Here is an 18,641-nt window from a genome sequence, read left to right on the forward strand (position 1 = left end):
CAACTCAAACACTTTGGGAACGATCGTGTCGCCCAGCCGGCCACAGCTCCCGGGCCCCACCATCGCCGCTATTATTGCGAACACCACCGTCGTCTTCATATTCATATTCATTTCCTTTTTCTCTTTATTATCTTGTTTGTTTTTCTGGTATATATGAACTATGATGAACTCATGTATTTATAGGAAAAAATACTTGGCATTGAATGATCAGCTGGCTGCTCTTATCATGTCACCAAGTGGAAGTTTTTGTTTATTCATTTCTTAGGTAGTATTGGAAAACCATGGGTTTTTGACGCTTGCTTGCTGAGTATTGTTTATTTATATATATATTGGCACCATTGGATACCATATATACTTTATGTTTACTGATAGAAGTTTATTTCCATTTCGGCATAGTTGCAGTACGTCTTTTGTGTATATGGCCCTTTGATGTAGGCTTATCACCAACTCTTGGACCGTATATAGTAATAATTGACGACCACAACCACTATTTTTTATTATTATTATATTTGCGATAGATTTCGACTTTATACTTCACTAACCAAATTAAAATTTGAGATTTGCAAAGTCGTCCATGATATATGTTATAAAATAGTCATTAATGACCATAAATAATAATTTTGATAGAATTATTCTTAGCGTTTGTTTAATTTTTCTTTTAGGGGATGTATAAAGTTTTTACGTAAATAGTATAAAATAGAACAGCGAATTCAATTAGTGAGTGTAATGAACAAAAGTTCAAAGCAACCATGAATCAATATGGCTCTATCATACAAAACAATATAAAAGACAAAAACACAACGTCCCACTAGCTATTTAAGAAGAAAACAACAAAAATATATATATAAACATTGAAACAGGTCAATATATTTTGAAAAAAAAAATACCAATAACATCCTTGCATGCGCGATTTATCCCATCAATTTCAAAAAATATCAAACATCTCTTTTAAATTTAATATAAATGATTCATACCTCACATAAAAATGTGTTCTATTATGAATATCACTCTTTTTATTTATTTTTTATAGGGTTATATAGGTGAATAGCCATTTGGTTATAGATGTTTTGTTTTTAGCCAACCTTTTGTTAATTTCCAGTAAATAGCCACGCCCACCAATTAACAACTAATTAAAAGACCAAACAGACCTCAATAAATATCCCGCTCATTTTAAACTTAATAATAAGACATAATTACAAAGATTTGGTCATCATATATAATTGTCGCGTTATTTCTGGAAGCAAATTAAAATTCATTAATTTGTTGCTCCTCACTCTCTCCACAACCCACCCTCTCCTCCGAAGCCACCACACCACTCCACCAACACCCTCCTCCTTCTCTCTCCGCCTCCTCGCCGCCGCCATCCTCGCCGACGACGATGACGAAGACGACGGAGAAGAACAAATACGAAGCATATTTAGTATGTTCGTGTAAATAGAAAACATATTTACAGTATATTCGTGTAAATACAAAGCATATTTACAGTATATTCATTGTAAATACAAAGCATATTTACAGTATATTCACTGTAAATACAAAGCATATTTACAGTATATTCGTGTAAATAAACTGAAAAAAATTCTGGAAATATTTTGGGCACGAAAATTCTGGAAATTATGAATATATGGAAGACAAAATAATATCAATAAATGAAGAATATATTTACAAATTTTATCCATAATGAATTGCCACGAAAATATAAACTAATTACCTAAAGTCAACGCTGAAAACTTCCAAATACATAACAATAACTGGGCTGAGAACTTTCAAAATCTGCTGGAAAATTCAAATTTCAAATTTGAAAACTTCCCTATTCGGTTTCAATATTTGATTCGAAATTTAAAAAAAAAAAAACTGCCTAATTAAAATAGCGTAAGGGCAAAAATGTAAAACTAATTCAATTAATAAGCTGCCACGTAAACAAGACGGCTATTTACGGGAAATTAACGAAAGGTTGGCTATTTTATATATAAAAAAATTAAGTTAAAATATTATTTTATAAAAGGTTAATGATTTTTTTTATGAAAAGAGATTTTGATTGTTTTTTAATAAAATGGATATTTATTTTAATTAGGATATTTAAGAAGATCTCCGGAGGCTGTGTGAATTTACAAAACGTGATTTTTTATAAAATGGATATTTATTTTGTTTTAAATGAACAAAAATAATACTTTCTTCAATGTTTTGATACCAAAATGTGAGAATAATATTGTGTTTTTTTTCTATAAAACGAATACTGTGTTACGTGGAGCTATGGACAAAACTCGTAATAAATACTAACTTTGTGTGCAGGCGCTTCTCTTATCTTGTTCCTGATTATATTTATCATCCACGTTAACGTTTTGGAAATAAAGTTAAAGTTCTATGTGCTATATTTCTCTCCTATTATTATGTCCTTCTTCTGGATCCAATTTCACATATAAATTAATTAGAGTATAAGGTTTGAAATCTCATGGGAACCGGTTGGAAACCTGCCGAAAACCAGAAAATGAAGAGGTCCCGGTACGGTTCGTTACAAAACCGGAATTCTTGGGAAAACTGGGGTAAACCGGTCGGAAAACGCTCCGGTTCCCGGTTCCCACGGCTTCCGACCACTTCCCGACGTCCGCGCGTTAAATTTCTCCTGTTTACTACCGAAACTCGCACATAAATACTAAGCTTCCATTTTTTTTTACAGGTTATCAATGGTGGTCCGGAGTTTTTATATTTTTGAAGAAGAAGATATATAAAAAGGAAAGATAAAGACTTGGGCTCACATTTTGTATTAAGTAAACCATATTATTGTGAGCAATAAAAAAAAAAAAAAAAATCTCATTTATTGCTATTCACTCCACAACCATCAATAGTCTGACACTCCCATCCACAAACGTGACTAACACAGTAACACCCAATATCAGCGTAGTGTGTCCCTTTCTTTTAATAATTGTTTGTGTATTATTCAAATTAAGTCATTGTTATACAATGTTTCACTATGCAAATATTAGATAATGTTTCACTATGCAAATATTAGATGGATGGCCACAATTTGTATTATTATTATTATTATTATTATATAGGTTAGTGTTCTTTTTTTTTTTTTTTTATTTATAAACTCTTAAATTTATTGTTTAATTAATTAGCAATGTAATAATTACTCATTAAACATAAAAATCACATCATATGTGATCATATTTAATCTTTTAATTTTAAAAGATGATAAAAATAAGAGTTTTGTAACTGACTAAGCCAATTCAAACCTAAGAATATCATTTTATCATACGTTTCAGATTTTTTTTTTATTTATAGTCATTCTGCTTACGTACCATTTTTGCCCTTATTAATTAGTTAATATATATAATTTATTTTCAAAATTAATAAAATCTAATTTATTATTCAAAATCCATAATTATTAGGATCTCAGTTATCTCTTTATCTCTCTCTATTTTCACGTTCACTCTCTCTCTATTTTCACGTTCACTCTCTCTCTCTCTCTATCGTCACATTTTTTTAGCCATGGACAAAAGTCAAAAACAAAAAAATCGCGGTTATTAATCGTTAATAATTGTTAATAGGTTTCTGCTTTAACTAATTGTTGGTAATAACTGTTAAAATGTTTCTGGTAGAAACCTATAAACAGTTATTACCGATTATTAACTGCGATATGTTGTTTTTTTAACCTCCTTTATGGCTAAAAATGTAACAAAGAGAAAGAGAGAGAGAGACACAGAGAGAGAGAGAGAGAGATGTATCGATAAATTATTTTCATATAATTTATTTTTGGTAAAGAATTAGAGGGAAAAAATAAGGGTAATTATGTCTTATTGCATCAAAAAAGGCTAATTACCAAATATTACTAAAACATTGGCTATTTTACAATTCTAAGTTTTAAAAAGGCTAGTAAGTTAGAGCGTTCTAAAAATATGTAAGTATAATATATTAGATATTAATAATATTTAGTTTATCATAATTATATTATTGAAATATATATGTAAAATATATGTTCACTGGATATTTTTTCGGTAAATTCGATATTTGTCGGTAAACCACTTTATGTACATGCGCTTCTCTTCTCTTATGTTGTTGCTGATTACATTTATTATCCATGTTAACGTGTTGAAAATAAAGTTACATTTTTATGTGCTATTTTTCTCTTCTATTATTATGTCCATCTTCTGGATTCAGTTGTATGTAGAAATTAATTTGAGATGTTGCTCTTGATGTATCACCAATTTTCGGTCCACTGTAACTTCTACATCAATGATTCATTGATCACCACAGCACTGATTGAGTGAGATTTATCTGCCCCTTATAATACAATTTTATATTTTGTCTTGTTGCTGATCATAATTATTATATACACGTTAATGTGTTGGAAATCAAGTTGCATTTCTATACACGTTAATCTTTCTCTTCTATTATTATGACTTTATGTCTATCCCACTATAAATCAAGTTGCATTTCTATACACTTTTGTATTTAAGTCGAAAAATGAAGATAAATCAATAATAATATTATGTAGTTGTGTAAAAGATATTCCGGCGTGAATTATTTTAGAAGAAAAACAGATGAAAATGTTTGAAAATTGTTATCAATAAGTGAGTTGAAACCCTAATTTTAGAATAGCGAAGACGAAGGAAAAATCGCCGTTGAAGAAGTCGTCGGTGAGGAAGATGCCTTCTATTTCAGGTCATTCAACGGGAGGAGCGAGCAAGAGTCCTTTGAAAAAATAATCCACGTCGAATAGAAATAGAACCCTAATGCAATCTGGGTGTTATGGTATGTGATGGGGACCACTAGTGTTTGTCTTCAGCTTTTTATCGAGGACAGTGTCGTTTTTGTCTCCTACACATAAAGTGTAGGGTCTCCATATTTATTATTGAGATTTTGAGTTGGTGGTTGTTATTTAATGGAATGAGTGTGTGTAATGGGGTTTTGCCTTTTTTTTAATTTAATTTTCTAGAAGGATTGCTCAACAGCTTCACGTTAAAAGTCTACAATGGCGGGCCAATGGTATTCGAGAATGGCGGAGCCAAATACGTTGGGGGTTCAATCAGGTCTTTTCCATGATATTTGATCAACTAATGTAATTTTCATACAACAACACCAAACATCCACCACAATCGGCATTCATATACACAATAATTTGCGTGCCACATTACAAAACTAGCGTCATCAATTACTTGAACAAAAGTACAAAAACAATCCACAATACAAGCCATATCATCTACTTAATATGTTTCAGATCTTTCGATTCCTTTACTGTGGTGCTTTGGTGGGGTGAAATTCTTCGGTTACCAACTCCGACATCGTCCTCTCAAACGCGTTAATCCTTTTCAATAGTTCGGGAATTATCGCCGTTGATCTTGAGCACATTAGGGGGGTCCAGCCACTCATGAAATCCACATCCTGGCATCACCTTATTCTGGTGAATCTCGATACTGTTAATCAACGATTTGAAAAATTGAAAACCTCCAAATTGAAAACAAACACAAACTTTATACTCAGGGCATCCATAAAATCTTCGACCCGGATTATCCGTCGTGCATGACGTGCGTTTGACCCCACTGAGCCTGCAGAAACACGCCGGAGCTCATCGCCGCACACTTGTCGACTCACCGATGTTGTTCACTTCTGTGTGAGATTTTCTTCGCGAAGACGATATGTTACTAGGTTCAATCTATCTTCTACTCGACTAGGCTCAAAACATACAAAAGAAACTTCAAATCGCCATCTTCGTCTTCAGCCCTAGCTTTTCGAATTGGGAATTTTCTCACCCAAAGAAGATGAGCACTATCTTCGATATCTTTTTTACACGTACATATATACAACAATATAAACAAAATAAAGAAGGACAAAGCCATAATTTATCTTTTTGGGCCTAACTACGTGAAAGTCACATGGTCAAAGACCGATTAAATTTATCTTCGAGGATCAACTTGTTACAAGTGACAAAGTTTAGGGGCTAAAATTGTCCTTTATTAAAAAAAAAATACAAGTACGTGATAATACGACAAGATGTTACGAAGCCATACATTTTGTTGGCCTTAAGGAGCAAGTCGTGTTAAGAGCAAGCGAGTGATTGAGTTCGAAGATGAGCTTGGCTCTGAGTCTGATTCAAGGCTACTCTTCTCCCGAAGAGGAAGAAGAAGAATATACTCTCACCGACGATCTCCGTCGAGGCAGCGACTCTTCGGACGGTGACGAATTCGACAACGATCCCTCCGCCGCTGTTAACCGTTCGATCGCTGACCGAACTTTCTTCGACCTCCCGCAGCCCAACGCTTCTGGTCTTCCTTCAGCTTTCGAAGCCTTCTCCGAGGTCTCTCTCTCTCTCTCTCTCTCTCTGACTCCCCTACTTGTATTCCATTTGAGTATTGGAGCTTTGTTTCGAAGAATTAGGGTTTTGGTTGAGAATTCGCAGCCATTTTAAGGGAGAAATACTTGGATTCTGAATAAATTTGGCGGATGATTAGAGCTTAGTGTTCGGAAAAATAGGATTCAGTGAATTCTGAGTTTTTGTTTCTCCGAGGATTAAGGTTTGATTGGTTTTATTGGAAATGTTAAGAGAACCTACTGGCTTTGAGGATGTTTGAGTTTGAGCTTTCGGTTTGGAATTCACCGTTTGATTGAGGATGATAAATTTTAGAACTCGATTTGTTTCGAGGAAAAATCAGAGCTTTTTGAATTGAAGAGTAACGGCATTATGGGGTTCTTTAAGTGAAAATTGTTAATTTCTCTTTTGTTCTATTTGTCTGATTGGTTTTTTTTGTTGTCGTGGTTAACAATGGAGGTTTCAGCACCGCCGGATTTTCTTAACAACTCGGTGGAAGAGTATGGTCGTCCCAAAAGGGAAGTGGATCAGCAGCCACAATATCATCATCATCACCGGAGGCACGGTCGAAGAAAGCATAATAAAGACAAGAAAGACTTACCTGCTGGTATGCCTTTTTATCGTATTTCCGTATTCTGGGTCATGGGATGGCTTGAATTATCAATAACAAAGAAAGATCACTTGCTTACTACATTGATATCAAGTACAAACTATGGAATCACGTGGATGGGTTTTTTTTCCCCGTAGATTTAATGTTGTTTCTATATGTTACGATGCACAGTAAGCCACCATATGCATCCGGAAAGTATGCATCTTAAGAGCTTAAGTGAACTTATTGTCATTGTTTAGTGAGGAATTAGGGGAATCTTGAGCAGTCCGTCTTTTATGACTCGAATAGTTGCGACATTTCTCTGACTTGTGTCTCACAGGTGCTGTGATGGAATCAAAAGCCCATCTTGTGGGAATTCACGAACGAGTGAGAAGTGACATGGAGGGTAACTTACCGCCAAAGTCAGTATCTTCAAACGCAGAACCAGAAGGCAAGCGTGTTATTACTGTAGCCAATCCAAATGCAGAGGACGCTGCTGATCTTCTTAGGTACGTTTTATTTGTCAGCCGTGTATGTACATACATATATATATATACATACATACATAAATATTATATATACATACATATATACAGTGTGTGTGTGTGTATACATATACATACTCGTGTGTTTTAGCATCAGTGTAATACTTGTTGAGTACTCAGGTAAACCTTCACGGCCGAATTCAATTTTTTTGTTATTAGTTTTTTCATACATAGGAATACGCTTCATTCGTGTTGACAAACCATTTAAATTTCATGGAAGTTATTTCGCAAATTTTACATTCCTGTAAATCCCCCAACTGGAATTCAGGTAATAAATCACTATTTAGATATCTCTAGGTATTTGGAATTCAGGTAAACCTTCATTTTTTTGTTGTTAGTTTTTTCATACATAGGAATACGCTGTATTTGTGTTGACAAACCATTTAAATTTCATGGAAGTTATTTCGCAAATTTTACATTCCTTTAAATCCCCCAACTGGAATTCAGGTGATAAATCACTATTTGGATATCTCTAGGTTTTTTATAATTACACTTTTGAATTAGAATAAAAAGTACTTTTTACTTTTATTTTTTTTGCAGGATGTGTTTACAATGTGGAATACCGAAAACATACACAAGCGCAAAAGGAATGGTGTGCCCTGTATGTGCCGATCGCCCTCCAGCTGACCCGAGCAGTGAGACAAAGAAGAAGGGTTCGGCCGTAAAAGACAAGGAGAAGAACAAGAGGATGAAGGGCCAGTCGTCTCACGCCACCTGGAAAAGCGAAACCGAGATGCAACTTCGCCAACAGTTCGATTAGAAAGAATATCATTGAGATGAGTATGTACTGTGTCAATTGTTTTGTTGTTAGGTACATGGAGGTTGGTATCGTTTAACCATTAAAATGAAAGTGAAACTTGTCAGTTTTCTTTACTTGCCTAGCTCTTCGTTACCTTCATTTCTCTCCGGTTTTTTTATTTATTTTTATTTATATATATATATATATATATATATATATATATATATATATTTTTTTTTTTTTTGCGAGTGTGTGAAATGGTAGAAGGATTTCACTGCTAAATCTTCACTCAAATATACTCTTAGGTAGATATGAGTTTAAGAGGGGATTATGAATCATAAAATTGTGTTGGACAGTTGATTTCAGCAAGCGAAATTCATGATCAAGGGGAGAATAAAGAGACTGATAATTAATTCTATGTATTCGTGCTTTCCTTTACATACACCGTGAAGAAAATCAAATGGAATGCTTTGAGTGTATGCGTGCACCTTAGCTGGGTTTTTTTTATGATCTTTTTTTTTGTTCTGTCAAAACTCAATAAAAATGTAGACAGATCAGCTCAAGAAGTTGGTGTTTCACCAATAATCACCGCAAGAACACAACCCGTCTTTGAAACGATGGAATCTTTTAGCATCTCGAGCGACGATCTCTCTTCCAACGGCTTTGGAGACCAATTTAATCCATGAATGACAATCTCCACAAACTCTAAGGTTCTTAAAGATCCTTATGGGCAAGGAGGTTCTGTCTCTGGTCACCCACAGAGCAAATGCTATGGCTAGCCTCTCGCTGTGATGGTACAGCGAACCTTTCTTATCGTCCTCATCGAATTTCTGCATAACACAACTTGTATCAGGTACATATCCGAGACCGTTGACTTTCTCGAGCAGAGTCTCCAACATCTCTTTGATCTCGCTCGATCTTGGGTGAGACCAGTCTCCGGCCATGAAAGTGTGGACCTCCTTGTCAATCTCGACCCAACTCGCGGCCCGTTCTTTCATCACCTTCATCGTCCTCATCGAGCTCTTCATCTCCACCACTTTTCCCCAATTCCCGGTGGAAGCATAGAGATTCGACATCAAAACGTGGGTCGCTCCGTCTTCCGGAGCGAGGCTGCGAAGTTGACTCAGAGCTCTCTCTGCCATTTCCACTTCTCCGTGGACTCGACAAGCCCCGAGCAACGTCCTCCACAGAACCACATCCGGATTCTCGACCTCTCTGACCAGACTCTCGGCCTCTTCGAGCCTCCCGCGCCGTCCGAGAAGGTTGACCATGCAAGCGTAGTGGTCTCTGGTCAAAACCGAACTTCGGTCCTTTTTCAAGGAGGCGAAGATTTCGCAGCCTTGTTCGACCATCCCCGCGTTGTTGCAGGCCAAAAGGACGCTCAGAACCGTGACCTCGTTCGGCTCAAGCCCCGAGACGCTCATCCCTTCAAAGAGCTTGATTGCTTCTCGGCCGAGACCGCTCTGCGCGTAGCTGTAGATCATCGAGTTCGTGGAAGCCAAGTCGGGTTCTATCAGACCATCAAAAACGGATCTCGCCGATTCTGCGGTCCCGCATTTCCCGTAAAAGTCAACCAACGCGGATCCCGCGTACCGATCGCGGTCCAGTCCGAATTTCACGGTCAGACCGTGGAATTGTCTCCCTCCTTCGAGCACGGCGAGCCTTGAACAGGCTTGGACGATCCCGGAGAGAGTGAAAGAGTTCGGTCTCGTTTTCGAGCCGCGGATCATCTCCTTGAACTTCTTCAAAGCAGTCTCTTCTCTTCCATTTTGGACGAGAGCCACTATCAGCGACGTCCACATCACCTGGTTCGGGTTCACAAAGTACTCGAAGATCTTCAGAGAATCCTCGACTAATCCGCAGCGAGCGTACATAGTCAAGAGCGAAGTCTGAGAAGCCACGACCGGTTCAAACCCGGATTTCACTATCATACCATGGACCAATCCTCCCAAATTCGAATCCTCCGAGTTTCCGCAGCTTATCAATACACTTGCAAAAGTGTACTCATTAGCCCTAATCCCTTGCTCGGCCATTTTTCCAAAGCTCTTGAGAGCTTTACGAGAATCTCCGTTCTGAGTGAAACCCACAATCAGAGCCGTGAACAAGACCACGTCTTTGGACCAAACCCGATCAGCCACGGACTCGGCTTCTCTCATTTTCCCGAGCTTCGCGTACATGTCAACAACAGAGGATCCGACGAACACATCGGAGACTTCCAACCCCAAAACAACAGACATTCCGTGAGCTTTTCTCGCTTCTCGGCAAAGACCCAGTTCAGAGAGAGCCTTGAAGACGCTCAAGAACGTGAAACGATCGGGCAAAACTCCGTCCGAGACCATCATCGGACACAAGGAAAGAGCTTCCTTGCAGTTTTTACGGGCTACATAGTGAGATATCAACGAGTTCCAAGTGATTATGGCTCTCTCCGGCAATTCGTCGAACAGCTTACGGGCATCGACTGTGCTGCCACATTTTAGATACCCATCGGTGAGCTTGTTTCCCACGTACTGACCCACCAAGCCGAACTTCAAAATACGTGCATGGACTACTTTGGTGTCTGTCAAAGACTTGTTTTCAATGCATTGTTGGATCGAACGACAATAAAGACGTGAGATATCTGGGAGGGTTGAGATGTGTGAGGTCTCGATAATGGAGGTCTGAGCAATAGTGGCCAAGTATCTACGGGGACTAAACAGGCTCATAACTACGCACAACGTTAATTATTCGCTTATGGTTGTAGTAAATGAAATCTATAGGATTTACTTATAGTACTTGGGTTTTAGGAAAATAGACGTGACTCGTGACTAATAGTTTTTTTTTTTTTTTTTTTTTTTTTTTTTGAAAAAAAGGTAAAAACCATGCATTTTAATTTCTTGTTGTTTAAAAGTTTTAAACAAAAAAGAAAAATCGATTATCAGGCTAAAAACGAAAAATGATTTCACTTATGTTTTATTACATATCCTACTTTTTCCCTGATATACCCACCTTTGGGAAATGAAGTTGGCCTCGGTCCAATTGAGGAATTTTTTTTGTCGTCACTCTTCTTACGGTATGCTAAAAAACGTTTTCATTTGCAGATTTGACCAAGGATTGAATAATTTGTGGCCAAACATTCAAACAAGCGATTTATTATTCGAGTAGAATTGAAGGTAAGAGAAGGTCTTGTATCGTGACAAATCATGAAGCAAATGCTTAGAAGTTAGCAGTCACTTTTTGCTTAGAAGTTTGTAGTCACTTTCCATATCAAACACAGGAATGAATTTGCAAACTTGAAAACTTTGGCCAGTTCAGTTTAGTGAATGATTATGGAGAGACAAAGTCAGTCAAAAGATCGACATACACATAAATAGTTTGACCGGGACTCGAATCCCGGTAGAGAACAAGCATTTTCTGAAACAAACCACCACACAAATCGAGCCAAATTCAACGAATTTACCGGACGATTTCTATGGAATTTCTGTTTGGTATATGGTTATGTTCATGGGTAGATATACAACCAGTATGTGGATCAGAGCATTAACTTATAAAAGGTTAACAGTCCTGATCCTCTGGGAACAAGCCGGATATGATAGCAAGGTCGTTGACAACATATATATAAAATCATTCTACTCTCGAATTCAACAAAATGTATAATAAATTGGACTGACCACTGACATAATGAGGTTAACCAAACTGTCCTGAAAACTCCTGATCGCAGTACGACTGAGCCGATGGTAACCATGGTTTATCAGCTATCAGTTATCAGCATCTCAGTCTCTCCACGAGCACTGGTTTCGTCTGGGCAGATTTGCTTTTCGGCTAGCACTTGTGGGCTTGAAACAGACTCGTGGGTCTGGTAATGATCAAGACCAGAAAAACAAGTTAAACAAAAGGTATTATGGCTGAGTTTCAACTCCGAAAACGATGACGAAAAGTTACCATGATGTGAGGCCTGAGCGATACTGGGTCATTCTTGGGCACTCTAGATGGATCTGAAGGCCGGTGAAATAGCAAGTGCGCTATTGACCGGTCGATTGGGTTAGTATCAGTTTCGATGACCATAAAACCAGCTCCGTTCTCTCTATCCCCTCTCTGGTCTGCAGAATTATGCCTTTGCTCGGCACTCCTAGCCAACCGGTATAGACTGTCTCTAATGGAGATCTTTGTCCTGACATCCAACTAAACTCAGGCAGGTTAAAGATATTAGAATTTCAATATCCCATCTTATAGTCATAACAGAAAAGCTCATTAAAGTTGAAAGAGTTCCACATTTGTTGACACAACTACTTTGGGAACCGGACATTACGTTTTGACAATTTTTGCTTCTAACAATAGATATGCAAAGTAATCCTATATGAAATTAAATCCACGCAACCCACACTCCGGATTAATTTTATAGAATCATCACAAACTGAAAAAATAAACCTTTTCTACCTGTCCAGTCCCTTGAAATTCCCTCCCAACAGCTATATTTGATTTGATAACACACCCAACTGGAATCCAATGATATGGCCAATAACTCACAGAACAACCCAGCAGAAGTCAAGAGACCTGCTACTGATTATACCCCAGAGAAATTCTAAGTCGTGTGACCAGTGTTATATTTAAATCCCTTTCTTGTATACAAAACTAGGGCTTTGAGCTAAAATTTTCGAAATAAACCGCAAAGAGTATACCTTATTCATTACAAGCTGAAGATGTCGAAAACTGGTTGCTTCAAGTGAGATATCATCCATCACAGAGCTAACGCATGAAGAACTCTCTTGTATATTCAAAGAATCCTTTTCAGCTGGACTCTCGTTGTTACCGCCTTTGAAATTGTTTTGAACTTCAATCTGATTTTTCTCGTGTTGTACTCGGTTTTGATTCAACGTAGCACCACGGAAGACCATTGTGTTCTCTGCGGTCGCATTCTCTGAATTCGTGGCGAACGGAGACTGGAAACCCTGGCAACTGTGTTGATTTTCGCCCGTTTCATTTTTTGTCAGAGCAGAGATTTCAACGGAAAGACCATGAGAACTCTCCATAGATTGCAGTTGGTTTGATGCATAGGATGTGTCCTTGAGTGAAGGAGACGGACAGCCATTGTTCTCGGATTTTGTTCCAGAGAGAGTTGGGCACACTGACATTTGATCCAAGTGATTACTGTAATCCATGTGCATATATTGTCTCTGAGTGTAACCCAGCGAATCAGGTCCCCCACTTTGTTTATGCTGCTGAATATCTGGTGGAGCAAAAATAAAATAATTCACTGGATAAGTCAGCAAGGGAAGCTTCAAATCTGTTTTTTGCTTGAAATGTTATGACGGCAAAAAGAATTACCTTTTTCTAGGTACTGATTCGTTCCTTCCTCTTCTAAGTGATTGTAGTGATTCGGCTTCCTCTTACCAGATATGAACTGTCATGAAAACCTCTCATAATATTAATGCATAACAATCCTTAAGTTTATGTCACGCCCGGCTAATATTAACTTAATTTTCAAGCTCTAAGTCGAAGACTAGACGATAAAGAGTATCAGATGATTGAATAATGATTTAGCTCGCAATGAAATATTATTGAAGGAAACTCCTCCTTCAACGAATTCGGAAACAAACAAAAATTGAAAGATGTTGTAGAGAAAAACTAAAAGGGTCCTTTGTGAATCATATTCAGTGACATTATTAAACTAAAACATGGAGGCATACTCTCTAAGAAACCAGAGACTTTCAGTTAATTGTTGAAGTATGTGAGACCAAAGACTTGTAAGATCGTAAAAGAGATATGAAATAATAATAAAAATGAAAAGTAGCATAAAAACTTTATATACCTGTTCGTTTGGAGTCAATATATCTCTATTCTCAGATTTTGAATCTATTTCGTGAGAAAAGGAGAGCCGACCCGGAGCAGTAGTTTCTTCATAAATTTTATTTTGAGATCTCATGTTGTTACTGTCAGAAACATACTTTTTGTTTAAAGCATGGATGTGGTGACCTTCATTATCTGACTGTGAAGCTTCATTAGGGTCTGAGGCATATTTTGACGAAACTTCTTTCTGACCCGAAGTTTGGAATCCAGACTTTGATGCATCTTCAGTTCTTCCAGTAGCATTTGAAGTGGAGAACCAGCACATATCCTCATCATTGTTAACACTCTGCATTCCAAACGTCGAGTCGCAAGTTCTGCATTTAGATACAGCCAAGTGAAACATTAGTTCTTTTACTACTACGCAAGACAACAACAAAAAAAAAAGTAAAAGTAAAGAAAACGACTGCTGGGTAAAAGGTTCAAATACGTACTTAAACATTCTGTCAATATCTTCAAAATTTCCGATATCAGGCCACCCATAAAATAACAAATCACCATGATCTTTGTCTTCTTGCTGAGAATCAAGGAAGCTTAGATCATTGTCACTCTGAGACATTTGACCTAGAGGATAAGTGTATAAGGCATTATCATCTACAGTGCACCCATCTTCCATTATAGAATCATTGGCATCGAATTCACAGCGATCAGATTCTAAGTTGCCACTTTTGAATGACTGGTTACAAATCCCAGTAGCTTCAGATGCTACACTAGGAGCTCCTTTAGTGGATTCAGTATCACAAGAAGGAAATCCACCATCGGGTGTGTGAGACCACGTGCCCTCTTTTAACATTTCACTGTTATCGCTCACAGGCTGTTTCTCTCTCGTCCCCTTTCCTGGAACTCTGAATTTAGATGAAGTATCAGCATTCCTTTTGATGTCGACTACTTCACTCTGCAGTTTTCTACGACTATCGTCCTCTGCTGAGGATTTATTTCCTTGCTTATTCTCGGGTTGAGGCACTAAATGATCATCACTTTCTCCAAATTCGCCCCAAAAGTTATCTGCAAACTGTAACATTATCGAAAGCTGTTTAGGTCTATCAAGCTAATGCATATTAAGTTGAATGGAGTTAGACTGATCAGAGGAAGAAACGGTCATAGCATATATAACCAAAGTCAATAAAAACAAATTATTTTCCACACAGTCATAGCTCATTTCATGGTTTCCATTAACTTCAGAGACTTGTATATCAGTCAAATATGAGAAAAACTACGTATCATAATTGGCATGGGAGTTGACATCATGTTCGCATATAATATGGAAATTAACTTTTAACCATATCTGTATTAATACCTGATACAAACACAAGTCTGACATTCCTCCAATATCCTTTATCCGCCACCAAAGACAAAGGTTTGATCTGAAGTCATGTTTATGATGGGGAAGTCTCTATCCACTTCACTTGTGCTTTGTTTATGATGGAGAAGTCTCTATCCACTTCACTTGTGCTTTCTCAATAAGATAAAAAGAAACAAAAGAAAATTAAAACTAAACATGGAGCTTGTGAATACATCACAATGCAGTTGCAAGCATGAGAGAAAGGGAATTAGCTTTTATACAATACTAAGATCAACAAAAACAACGAAAAATCAGATATGTATCGGTAATATTCGAACCTAAGACCTCTATACCAAAAACAAGCTGCTTTCACTCTTTTCTTTACTTTTCTTTTTTGGACTCCCCTTGGTCTAAAGTCAGGTTTTAAGAATAAAAAAGAAAAAGAAAAAGAAAGCAGGGATTATACAACTTCAAGGATTTTGATTTGTGAGCTCTGCTAGAGTTAAACGTCACAGGCTTTCGACTCACTATTGAGATGACAACCATTTTTTTTAACTGTAATTTCTAACCTCAGTATATACAGAGTGTATCATTTAAGAGCGCCAGCATAAATCCCGTAATATCCTATATAGATTATAACTTAAGCATGCTTTCTCATGCATTAACTTTTGTTTCTTTAAATACCCGAAATTATGTATGCGATCATGTAAGACCTTCCCTTATCTTCCTGTACCAATATCATTGCACCATTATCAGCTTCCAGTTGAGATTTTACACTCGCTACTATACAATAGGACCTCTGATGCAACTGATCGTCTTTTTCCCTACTACGCCCAAATATTATATTTAATACCTATTTCTCAAGTCCTTGGCCAAAGTTCTGCATAAACCTAGGAATTTTTTCTACTTTCAGACCAATATTATACCATATCCTACATACCTCTTTGAACAGCACAAAAATCCAGCAAGTAAAAGCGGTCCTTCAAAAGAAATAAACTAAACCCCAGCATATTTGATACCTCAAACAACTGATTTATTATTTCTACCCCTTCATCATGAATTAGAAAAGAAACAGATTGGAAACAACTACCAATACTTTCAGAAAACATATTCACCGTTTAAGACGAGAGAAAAAATTAATTGCCCTGCAGTCAAAGTTCCCACATCTTAGGTTAGTTCTTACGCTGCCAAATCTAAGCTGATAGTCAAGGTTCTCTTTTTATTTTTCTAGTAAGTAACTCAGGAACTCAAGACACAAACTTAACAGTGCCAAAAATGAAAAGAAAAGAAAAAAACTCAAAGGCAAAAGTTTCCATCGAAATCAGTCAAATAAGTTCACAGTTCTCATTTTACAAATAATACAATAAAAGCAAACTCGTTTACTTTCAATCTCAGCATACAAACAGAGTCCAAACCAACACCACACACCATCAAACTCCTATAAAGTAAGCAGAAGCTAAGTTTCCAATAATAAAACTGCATATTCGCAGCTTAAACAGCAACAACAACAACAAAAATACAGAGAAAAACGAGCTACTAAGATAGAAAGAGAAGAGTAAGAACCTTTGACTGACCTGATGACGAAATTCCGAGTCTAAACCTAAAATTTATCCCAAGAATCCAAAATCCCGGCAAAAATTAAATCGGAGAACCCTAAAAGGTGAAAATCGCCAACTCAGAGCTTTGAAACTCCAGAGACTCGAGTTAATCTTCTTCTTCTTCTTCTCTCTAGAACAACACGCAACCTGGTCCAATTTTTTTTTCCTAATTCTTCTCTTTACCCGAGACAAAAATAGAAGGTTATAACTATAAACAATATTTTTCTCTTAGTTATTAAGGAAAAAAAAGAGTCACGGAACGAGCGCCACGTGGCGAACAGATCGAGACGAGAAAGAGAGTGGATCAGAATTCGTGGACGAAAGACAAGTGATTGAGATCCGATCTGTTTCTTAAACACGATTGGTACGCGTGTTGAAGTCCCCTATATGGGTCCCGCTTTCGCCACGTGTCCAGTTGTGTTGTTTAGGCGAAAGTAAAAACAGTGCTATTGTCACTTTATTTTGGCATCTCGAATTTCAGCCGCCCATTATCTGTTTGTTAAACTATTATTGGTTTGTGTCACATTATAATTAACTAAAGTATGTGGTACCTAGTATAGCCTAGTGGTAATTCCACACCATCTCCTGTGTGGAGGTCGTGGGTTCAATCCTCACTGCAGCAAAGCTGCCTTAAAAAAAAAAGTTTAGTTTAGGTATCATTAAGCTGAGACTTTTTTTTTTTTTTTACCATTATACCTCTAGCCCGGTAGCTCATGCTTTTTTAAGCCAAAGTTTCATTATAGCTCAAATTTTTAGTACTCAAATTTCATTTTATTAAGAAAATAATTCATAAATCAAAATAAATTCAATTAATTTAATTTATTTAAATTTGATCGAAGTAAATTCAATTAACTTCAATAATTACTTTTAAACTTCAAATAAGAGAGACATAAGTATAAGGTTAATTAGAAAAAATGTCAACCAACTTAACAAAATGAATTTTCATTTAATCTGTAAACATTAACAATTAATTTTTTGGTATATATTATAAATTTTAAAATTTTCCACTATTAAATATATGGGCAGTGTAGCAAAATAGCCAAAATAAAACTATGAATTTTGTTTGTAGTCTATGTTTCACAACTTTTAGGGAAATAGCCAACATGTTTACGTGTCAATAATTAAGGTTTGATTTACCCTTATTTATTAACAAATTCGTAATTTTTTCTCTCTTACTTTTTTTCCTACACTTTTTTTACATAAACATTTCAAAAAACCATATCTATCTCATATGAACTCGAAATTAAGTGATTCCAAATCCTACGGATTTGTGACGCCGAGATCTTCAAAAAAAGATCAATTGTGTTTGATGAAAAATCATGTTTAATAACATAGATGTAGAAAAATCACGTTACTACCTTAAATATGGAAATAACTGGAAATTTTTAAAATTATCAAAAAAAATAAATGGAAACGTAACTATGATGCATTAAACATAATTTTTCATCAAACACAATGGGTCTACTTTTGAAGATCTCGACGCCACGAATTTGTAGGATCTGAAATCACTCAATTTCGAGTTCGTGTGAGAAAGATACGAATTTTTGAAGTTTTGATGAAAAAAAAATTATTTGAAAAAAATAGTAGAGAGAAAGTGACAAATTTGTTAATTTATAAGGTCAAATAAGACGTCAAACATAGGCTAGATTCAAAATTACATGTTTAAAGTGGCCTAGTTAGTTACAAATCTCTAAATATATAGAGAAGATAGTTTTCTAATTTTGAAACTTAGAGGTTACTTTTGAAAATAATAAACTT

At 36.4% G+C, this 18,641-nt stretch overlaps 3 protein-coding genes across 5 annotated transcripts; 1 reads left to right on the forward strand and 2 right to left on the reverse strand.

Annotated features, from left to right (window-relative positions):
- The first annotated feature begins 6,012 nt into the window (after positions 1-6,012).
- Positions 6,013-8,317, forward strand: LOC149387077 (plant/protein). Its single transcript, XM_089623493.1, has 4 exons — positions 6,013-6,298; positions 6,770-6,917; positions 7,240-7,408; positions 7,985-8,317. The coding sequence occupies exons 1-4, from the start codon at positions 6,071-6,073 to the stop codon at positions 8,202-8,204; spliced, it is 765 nt and encodes a 254-aa protein (XP_089479619.1). The 5' UTR covers positions 6,013-6,070; the 3' UTR covers positions 8,205-8,317.
- Positions 8,318-8,511: 194 nt separating this feature from the next.
- LOC149387078 (Tetratricopeptide repeat (TPR)-like superfamily protein) lies at positions 8,512-11,468 on the reverse strand. Its single transcript, XM_089623490.1, has one exon. It carries the CDS (start codon positions 10,883-10,885, stop codon positions 8,759-8,761), a length of 2,127 nt encoding a protein of 708 aa, XP_089479616.1. The 5' UTR covers positions 10,886-11,468; the 3' UTR covers positions 8,512-8,758.
- A 137-nt stretch (positions 11,469-11,605) lies between these two features.
- On the reverse strand, positions 11,606-17,104 carry LOC149387079 (dentin sialophosphoprotein-like protein). 3 transcript variants are annotated; one of them, XM_089623492.1, is made up of 8 exons: positions 16,860-17,101; positions 15,301-15,455; positions 14,438-15,015; positions 13,969-14,320; positions 13,485-13,560; positions 12,839-13,386; positions 12,102-12,341; positions 11,606-12,015 (listed from the first exon to the last, which is right to left on the reverse strand). In XM_089623492.1, exons 2-8 carry the CDS (start codon positions 15,322-15,324, stop codon positions 11,911-11,913), a joined length of 1,923 nt encoding a protein of 640 aa, XP_089479618.1. In that variant the 5' UTR covers positions 15,325-15,455; positions 16,860-17,101; the 3' UTR covers positions 11,606-11,910. The 3 variants fall into 3 exon arrangements, 2 of the variants coding, with proteins under 2 accessions (XP_089479618.1, XP_089479617.1); XM_089623491.1 differs by having other exon boundaries at positions 15,301-15,459; XR_016300720.1 differs by lacking the exon at positions 11,606-12,015 and adding an exon at positions 12,597-12,719 and having other exon boundaries at positions 15,301-15,459; positions 16,860-17,104.
- Between the last annotated feature and the right edge of the window lie 1,537 nt (positions 17,105-18,641).

Source organism: Urtica dioica, chromosome 8 (genome assembly GCF_054948205.1).
Source record: "Urtica dioica subsp. dioica isolate 48M chromosome 8, U.dioica_male_clone48M_v1_H2, whole genome shotgun sequence".
Classification (NCBI taxonomy): domain Eukaryota; kingdom Viridiplantae; phylum Streptophyta; class Magnoliopsida; order Rosales; family Urticaceae; genus Urtica; species Urtica dioica.

What these genes read in the sequence shown, in the direction of transcription:
- LOC149387077 (XM_089623493.1), top strand. Translation starts at nt 6,071, where the DNA reads ATGAGCTTGGCTCTGAGTCTGATTCAAGGCTACTCTTCTCCCGAAGAG. An exon ending in CTTTCGAAGCCTTCTCCGAG is followed by an intron (nt 6,299 to 6,769) that starts GTCTCTCTCTCT and finishes TTAACAATGGAG; the next exon opens with GTTTCAGCACCGCCGGATTT. An exon ending in GACGCTGCTGATCTTCTTAG is followed by an intron (nt 7,409 to 7,984) that starts GTACGTTTTATT and finishes TTTTTTTTGCAG; the next exon opens with GATGTGTTTACAATGTGGAA.
- LOC149387078 (XM_089623490.1), bottom strand. Translation starts at nt 10,885, where the DNA reads ATGAGCCTGTTTAGTCCCCGTAGATACTTGGCCACTATTGCTCAGACC.
- LOC149387079 (XM_089623492.1), bottom strand. Translation starts at nt 15,324, where the DNA reads ATGTCAGACTTGTGTTTGTATCAG. An exon ending in CAGACTTGTGTTTGTATCAG is followed by an intron (nt 15,016 to 15,300) that starts GTATTAATACAG and finishes ATAATGTTACAG; the next exon opens with TTTGCAGATAACTTTTGGGG. An exon ending in TATTGACTCCAAACGAACAG is followed by an intron (nt 13,561 to 13,968) that starts GTATATAAAGTT and finishes TTTTCATGACAG; the next exon opens with TTCATATCTGGTAAGAGGAA.